At 43.9% G+C, this 8,710-nt stretch overlaps 1 protein-coding gene across 3 annotated transcripts in view; it reads right to left on the minus strand.

Annotated features, from left to right (window-relative positions):
* The window catches only part of osbp2b (oxysterol binding protein 2b), a 61,347-nt gene extending 53,979 nt beyond the window's left edge, over positions 1-7,368 (minus strand). Inside the window, exons 1-2 of one of the 3 annotated variants that reach the window (XM_065951673.1) lie at positions 6,669-7,368; positions 190-398 (exon numbers count right to left, since the gene is read on the minus strand). In XM_065951673.1, coding sequence (XP_065807745.1) covers positions 190-398; positions 6,669-6,838 — 379 coding nt within the window. In that variant the 5' untranslated portion in view covers positions 6,839-7,368. The remainder of the gene's footprint in view (positions 1-189; positions 399-6,668) is intronic. The other 2 variants (XM_065951672.1, XM_029281581.2) reach the window with 2 other exon arrangements.
* Positions 7,369-8,710: the final 1,342 nt, after the last annotated feature.

Below are 8,710 nucleotides of genomic sequence, written 5' to 3' on the forward strand. Positions count from 1 at the left end.
CCTATGTTTGCCCAGGGATGTGTCAGCCCAGCCTTTATTTATCAAGGTTAAATTCTGTTCATAAATGTCCAACATTAGCGCCTCATGGGTGTATTAAGCCCCTTCAGCTTGCACTTAGACTATAAAAAAGCGTGACCATGCAGCTTAAACTTTCAATGTAAGTAGCTGCTCGCTGCAGCGTCCCCTTACCAGACTGATCGTTCATCATGCGGATGGCTTTAGCTTTTGCCAGCTCCAGCGCCGTCACCCATCTCTGCCGCTCCACCTCCGTGCTGGCCTTCAGGTGGTAGGTTCGGCCGCCGCTGCTCAGCACGATGTTGCAGGCGTCCTCTGTGTCTATGTGCGCTGTGGCCAGGTTGATAGTTCCCCGACATGTGTGGGCCATCTCTGCCTGCGTCCTGCAACATAACACCGAGACAGAAAAAGAGACAGAAAGACAGAGAGAGACAATAAGAATAGCAGACACTCAACGTTGCTGAAAACATTTTTGTATGAGACCTAATTTGTCACTGCAGTGAAGGGGAAGTACAACTGACAGATCTACAGCCAATAAGCACAAGCAGGGGGGTGAGGAGGGACGGAGAAATGCCACAATTTACGAGGATTCACTTTGAAAAGCCAAGCAGCAAAGGAAGTACGTTGTTATTTCATTCATAACAAACTTTCTTTGTAGCACATTCATTTAAGAAACATAAAGCGTAAGCATTCGCTAACGTTAAAACTAAATGTGATTTATTTCTACCTCACTCAGCATGACCTGCCTGACCTGCTGTGAGCATGCTGAATTGTGGGTACTCTGTGTGGCCTCCGCACTAAGACCAACTGTTGCACATTCAGTGGGCCACAGTAGTCAAGATAACAAGGCCATTGTCTGGCTCCAAGCTCTCTCTGTAGTGAGCAAAACCAAACAATGAATAACAGCGTGAACAAAGAAGGGACAGAGTGTGAAAAAGAGAGAGAGACAGATAGCAGGGGCGAGAGAGCCAAAGCAACAGAGCGAGAGATTAGAACAAAGAGCAAGGACAAGAGAAGAGTGTCAAAGCCAAATGTTTAGACGGTATGTTTCCAGAGTAAATCTTCCAATAAAACGTTAAAGTCTTTATATGTGATTTTTCACTCTTAAATATAATATAAATCAAGTATCTCCTCTGAAAATAACTCTGTGAGTCATGACTGTCTACAATGGGTATAACACCCGAGTCCCACTGTCTGTGATGTTTTCAGAGTTTTCAGAGTCCTATCTTCAGTTTGTTTACATCGCCAGGACGGCCGGCTGACTCCTCCCCTCGTGTATAAAAGTTGTTTAATTGAGGGACTAGAGAAAAGAAGAATAACATACTGTACTCACTGCTTAACTGTGTTTCTAGATCACGCTCATTTCAGGTAAATTTACATGCAGTGTGAAGATACCAGCATAATAAAGATCGCTAGCATTAGCATGCTAACACAACAATGCAGCGCAAGTTGTTTTGGTTTCATGCAGGTGCTCAAGGGCAAAAAAATCAAATAAAGCCTTTAACTGCAGAGCCTGGCAGCAAAATATGAAAAAAGGTTTTGTGTATCATCATAAACATCAAAATAAAGTAGAGTTTACTAAGGGTCATAAATATGAGGCATGTTTTGAAATAACGTCCTTGTAAGAACAGCGTTGCTACAACTAATGGGATTATATGGAGAAAAAGAAACATTGCATTTACAGTTCTGTGTGGTTAAATTGGCTTCCTGTCATTCTGTCACGGTTAGACGAGCTAAGCTGCGGGCATGGTTCATCGTGACCCCTCAGGGGCGGGTTGAGGCTTATGCAGGTCTGCACTCAGGCTGCAGACAGCTGATTCTGCTGATTAGCACCATCAACCAGACAGCACCGGCTAATCAGTGAAATCACATGCTGTTTTGTTTTTAGATTGAACACAGTTTTTCCTCTACTCTCAGGGTCATATGCACAGTATGCTCATCCATATTCTCGGAAACAGCGTCTCCAAAAGCAATCATGTGAGAGTGTCTGTATTAGTCTGTGGGCGCTAACATCCATTCAGTCAGCCACAGAGAGCTCCTTACAGCCAGCAGCAGCTGCCTCTCAGCAGCTCTGAGCCCTCCACCAGCTCCACTCTCTCTGTTGACACTGACAAGGTGGCTGCAGCCTCATTAAGTCACAGGTTTGAAGTGCGTTGGTACGCTCTGCCAGCCTGTGATTTCCCCTCACACTGCGTCTACTGGATAGAGTCAACGCTTGTTATAATGCCAAAGCAGAACAAGTGCTTCAGTGTTTCTGCCCTCCTGCTGACTCTTAGTGCACATCAGTTTTGAAGAAAAGACTGAGCCAGTGCCATGCGAAGCTGTGCAGATGGCGGGCAGGGATCCTCAGCAGCCCAGTTTCTAGCTGAGCCCCGGCCAAGCTCATCCGCAGAGTCCTGGCTGAAAGTGGGTCAACAGACTGAATATGTTGCTGATGAGTAAGACGAAAAACCACCTCACTTATCGCTTCTGCCCTGTGGGGAGGCAAGGCCATGCAAAGGCCATGAGATTATACAGTCAGGGATTCTACAAAAGCTGGGAAAGTGAGATAAGGACTACTACGGGGGGCATTGAGGCACTAGTAGGAGGGGGGGGGGGGGGGGGGGGGGGTAGAGGTGAGATGAGGGCAGCTGAGAGCACGAGACAGGGGTTCTGCATGATGCGCTGAGCCGGTAGAGAATTTGCAGGGCTTTACCTGTCAGTCCCCTGTGCACATATCCTCATAAAACACATATCCACCGATCTGGAGCATGTAATGACAGAACAACAACCAGTGAACAACACAAAGTAGACAGCCATAAGCATGAGGAGACATACAGGCAGGCCAGAAGTGTATAGGGCACAGTATCAAGAGCATGGCGATGAAGATGGTACATCACAAGACATGATACACTTAGGAGGAGCGTGGTGTACAGAAGCAATATTATTGACAACATGGGAATGACATGACTAAAACAATGACATGATGGGAATGTGGCCAGATTTCCATGCACTCTGCTGCGCTCACCTTGACACAAAAAAAGGACAAAGACCCTCTGGACGGACACATAAAGACACTGTTACACATGCACAAACACACTAAGACCTACGAGGGGCCCATTAGCAAGATTAGAGCACCACATCTCCTGCTCCAGTGCCAGGCCACTAAACAGGGCCCAGGCAACCCGCCTCCTAGGAGGTGAGTGTGCCAGCAGTAACACCATAACCTGACTCTCAGCATGGGACACCAACGGTGCCGATACCCCGCTGAGAACCTAAAGTGATACGATCTTGTTACTCTCCTGCAGCTCAGAAGGAAAAGTGGTCGGCTTACTCTACTATGAAAGACAAGTCTGGATCAACTGATATGGCAGCTCCAGTAGCACTCATAGCTTTAATGCCCTGTAATCTTCCCTAAAGCACCAAGCCAGATTCACTAGAAGAGGTAAGTACTGCTGAGTATTAAAACTGGGAGGAAAAAGTCAATTAAGAAATTGAATATGAAAGAAGAACAGTGAGAGAATGAGGTGGGGGGGAGGCACAGTAAAACTCTTCCTGTGCATTACACACACACTAAAAAAGTGAAGACCCAGGCTAATGTGGAATAAAAGACAGCCAGCCTTGCAGTGTTTGGGCCAAAAGTAATCAATAACAAGTGCAATGTTGAAGTCATTACATTTTAACAGACACAAGTGCTGAGTGTGACAGTCCACCCATGGAGTCCAGAGCACTGGTGGTTACGATCCTTCACTGCCCTTTGCCTTCTCAGCTACCAGTTAAAGAGCAAAGACACAGCAGGCTTTGGAAATGAAAGTAATCCCTCAGTTATTGGCTGGACCTTTAATTGGCAGTCAGTCACGATTGATTTCTATTTAAACAGGCCTTTGTAAAAAAAAGGCAAACGTATATTGAACTCAACTGATCAATGCAGGATGGGAGATGAGAAGGAAAGTCACTTGGGGATCGTCTTTATAAAACATCTACCTATCAAATTATAACACACATTCATGCATCATTGAATCATCACAAAGGGGGCTACATGTCAAAAAGACAAAGAGTTTGGCAGCAGAATAACTCTGACATAACCTCAGAGTGTTTTTGCCACATAACTGCAGAAATAATAAAAGCAAACATCCAGCACAGTTGTATTTTTTTGACATTTCAAATCACATGTTCTCAAATTTGTCCCGACTTTTTCCTTTTCACTTTGCTCATAAAAGAAGTGCAGAGACTGTCGGGGCCAAAGGAGGCACAGAAAGAAGCAGACAAGGCCTGAAGTCAGACACACACAATGTGGTCTGCCATGCAGGAGGACATCAGGGGAAGGGGGGGGGCGACTTTTCTCGCCTCACTGCCTCTGTGCTCAGATGTCGTTGGGCTACCTTTACTCTGGAGGACGGCAGTCACCTTACAACATAATGGACTATTAATAAAGGGTAGAGAGGCAACAGGCGTCTTTCCTTTCACCACTCGCTGCCTTGGCTAAACTACCTCTGTGTCAAATGACAGTGCTGAAAAACGAGGGCTGCTGAGGAAAGTGAGGTACTAAGAGGAGTCGTGGTCAATGCTGTAGCGTGGGATGAAACGGGCTTCAGAGATTTTCTGCAAGCATGACAGAAAAATGTTCTCTATGAAATGTAAAGATGTACATTAGATTGAGGAGTGTGTTTATGACTGGTGGAGCAGCAGGGAGGCAATGTGAGTCAGAGATTTCCTGGAGTGAAGTCCTATCCTGACAACTTAATTCCCTTTGCAGAAGCCGTGAATCCTCTCCGACTTCATAACCAGTTTAGCACCTTTAACCTCCGGATGAAATGTGACATTTGCAAAGATAATTATCCAAGAGGGCTTACGATTTAAGTGGTGTTAATTGTTTCAACTACTGTGAGCAATTAAAGGGCAATTTGAGATTTTAATCAAGCTGATTTGTGAAGGATTTGAACCTGAAACAAAAGCTTTGACTAATCAAACGGTTAAGCTAAGGAAGGTTAACTCAAATGACCGGGTGAACAACTCATACTCCACCCTCCCTTTCATGCAGACGATGCATGTGCTAATATTGTTTTAAGTGTGGTATCATTAAATGCTGCATGCTGATCCCAAAATCGCAAAAGGTCCAACATGAAGTCTTTACATGAATTTATGTTCTTGGCAATTTCAGTTTGTTTTGAGATCAATATCGAGGTTATTCCTTCCCATTGGCAGTGTGACCTAGAAGGCAATAGAGCAGAGTTTTAATATCGACAGAGGCAGCTAAAGAAAGCTGATTCAACGTGCAAGAGCCGTGCAGTGAAAGTAGTGAAATAATCTGGACTCAGGGGTCACATTCATAGCTTTTCTATCTATCTATTGTGCCGCCTCCTCCTCCTCACCCGTGGAAACATGATTCTGTTGCAAGAAGCGCCAGATCTACAGGTGTTGTTTAGTCTAGTCTGAGTCACAGGTGGTAACCGTGTTCGGAAAGCAAGAACAAACTGATAACAGCCGATTATCTGCACATCTCGTCACAGTAATCAGACTGGGTTGTTCATCGTTACATGTAATATATCAGCAGAATTGCACCTTAAAGTACGCACAGACTCCTTTTAGACACAACATAAATGCTCCTGTGCAGCTGTAGGTCTTCTCTAATATGTTTAATTTTACCAGGGCTTTTAGATTGTGCACAGGATTCTGATCTTATTCCAGTATGGGTTATGCACATTTTCTTTGTATGGATCTAATTTTTAATAGAATAGAATAGAATAGAATTACTTTATTGATCCCAAACTGGGGAATTGTGGCGTTACAGCAGCAGGTTGTCTAAACACACAATATTAGCAAATTTAAACACAATATAATATTAAATACAAAGTAAATAAGCACTAAAACTAATTGAAGGCCTACAGATTTAATTTTGATAGAGGGGTTTCTTTAAATCTTTGCTCGGGATGTGTGAGGGGTTACAGTGGGTGTTGTAAGCTGCCACTGGATGCTTTGCATTACCCTCAGGATCAATAAATCATCTATCTGCTCCTCCTCCTCCTCCTCCTCACACACCTGGGGAAACACGGCATCAGATCTACAGGTGTTGTTTAGTCTACTACACAGCCCGTGATGTCTCACAGGTGACATCTGAGTGTTCAGAGGGGAGACGTGACGTCACAGAGATCAGACTGAGCAGCTGGGCTTCAGAAATGTTTAAATTACTGTGAGAATTAATTCATTTATAAATATTGTATAGAGAATAAATGTTTTTTAAAAATAGTGACAGTAACATAGGAATAAATAATTTATTAGTGGACTTTCATGACGTCACGTTTCCAGTTGTTATATCGTGAAAAGTAAATAAAAAGGACATTTAAATCTCCACCTGTCAAAAGCTCGATGCTAGCGAGCTAGCCTACATGCTAGCAGATGTCTGATTCTACTGTAGCCGCATTTTTTAAATCACTTTAACGAGTAAGAAATCTTTGCTCCAGTGGTTGCTTTGAGTAAACACATCTGTGCTGGTGCTTTCCCGCAACATTCAGTCATTTAAGAGGAAAACATGTGGGCTGTATTGTCACAGTCTGCTCGATGTAAACAACCAGCGGAGAGTCTGTTTGACAGCTAGCTTTAGCATGTTAGCTAACCAGCTGACACACAGGTACGACTCCCCGTGCGCCACTATTTTTGACATGTCAAACATTTACCTGTAGTAGGAAAGGAGGCCATTGCTGAGGACAAACCACCGCCGCTGGTACCCTTTCAGATAGTTGGTCCATTTAAACAGCCAGCCTTTGTAAGTGTCGGACCCTGGAGCCGCCGGGGCCGCCGCGGCAGCAGCAGCAGCGCCGGACGAGCCCTTCCCCTGCTCGCTCATCCTCCCGGAGGTGTGCAGGGTAAACCGGGGAGGGAGGGGAGGGGACACCCCGCCGGGACTACCGTCGTCGTCGGCACCAACACCAACTTGCTGAGATCCACCGGAGGAAGGGTCCGGGTCCGGATCCGGGTCGAGGACGAGGAGGGGGAGGTGGAGGAGGAGGACCACCGCTCACCGCTCACATGACGGCGGACTGAAACACCGGAGTGATGATGGAGACACTTTGCTGATGCAGACTGCGGAGGATCCAGAGCACAGAGCTGGACCCCATAGAGAGGAAATGCCTCACGTAGCCCCCTCCCCCGTGTGTACTCTGACACTAAAGCAACAGGGATTTCCATGACAACACTGAGAAACAGTTAATGACAGTGACGTCAGGAGAGAACAGCTGCTGAGTGTGGATGTGAGTGGAGATTACCGATCTACCGATTCACTTCTATGTTTCAGATCTGCATCATGTGATGTTGTTTTCTAAACATTGTTAAACATTTCACATGCGGTTTGGCTGCTGGTTTTAATTCTGATGCGTATCAGGTGAGCAGGGACGTGTCCACTCTTTGTGGACCGGGGTGGGGGGGCATGAAGGGGGGGGGGGGGGGGCATGAAGTTTGTGTGCGTCAATCAACATAATGGGTTTCTTATGTACCCAAAAAATAAAATGTGGCCTACTGAATTTAAATTCAAAGTAGGACTATATCAAACAACTATCCAAATGTCTAAAATACATTTCTTAGCAAATTTTTCGTAGCCTACAGAAACGTTGCGAATAAATTATTTTTGCAGATTTTTTTTCTACTGAAGTCATAAATGGTTGCAGATCAAATATAAAAGATTAAATGTAAATGTGCAAAAATGGACAGTATTGACATAAATTAAAGAGCATGAGTGTAGACATGTTATCAGCAGAAACTATTCAATATAACGGCGAGTAGACAGACAAATTAAGTGAACTTGAGTGCAGGGATAATTTGTAAATTTAACATGTGCAGAACAGATGACAGTATGGAGAGACAGATATTATCATGATGACAGTTCTCTGCTCGCATGAGGTGAGCTGTTGGACAGAGCAATCAATCAACATAAGTTTTCTTAGGTACCCAAAAAGAAAATGTGGCCTACTGAATCTAAATTCAAAGTAGGACTATAACAAACACTTGCAAGCAACTATCCAAACTATCCAAAAAACTATGCAGTGTGAAGATACCAGCATAATAAAGATCGCTAGCATTAGTATGCTAACACAACAATGCAGCACGAGTTGTTTTGGTTTCATGCTGGTGCTCAAGGGCGACACCTGCTGGATCAAAAAATCACATATAAAGCCTTTAACTCACCATTTTTTATTAATTAAATTATCTCCTATGTACCTGTAGTATAAACCAGATGTGTAGAGTGTGTGTGTGTGTGTGTGTGTGTGTGTGTGTGTGTGTGTGTGTGTGTGTGTGTGTGTGTGTGTGTGTGTGTGTGTGTTTTAAAGCTGTTATATGCAACAAGCAACAACACAGAGAGCCTCTTATTCATGACAGCGTGCACAGTCTGCTATTTACTTTCAGGAGACTTCTGGGGGTCACATTAGGGGTCAAATGATGAACTACCTCCCAAATACACCTGGGTTGATTCTGCGCATTATTACTTTTATAATTTCTCAACTTAATTACATTTTTAACACTTTTCATAAATAAAAAACATGCAGTCTAAAGTGCTGCATGCTTCAAAGTGCTTCACAAAAGAATGACAGACAGGAAATAAAAACTGAAATTGACAACTATATAGATAAAATCCCAAAAGGCTAAACAGGAAACATGGTTAAAACATAAAATAAAATAAAAATGAATACCATATAAAACAATAAAATATGTATGAATGAATTAA

The sequence above is a fragment of the Labrus bergylta genome, chromosome 2, assembly GCF_963930695.1.
Source record: "Labrus bergylta chromosome 2, fLabBer1.1, whole genome shotgun sequence".
NCBI classification, from domain to species: Eukaryota; Metazoa; Chordata; class Actinopteri; order Labriformes; family Labridae; genus Labrus; species Labrus bergylta.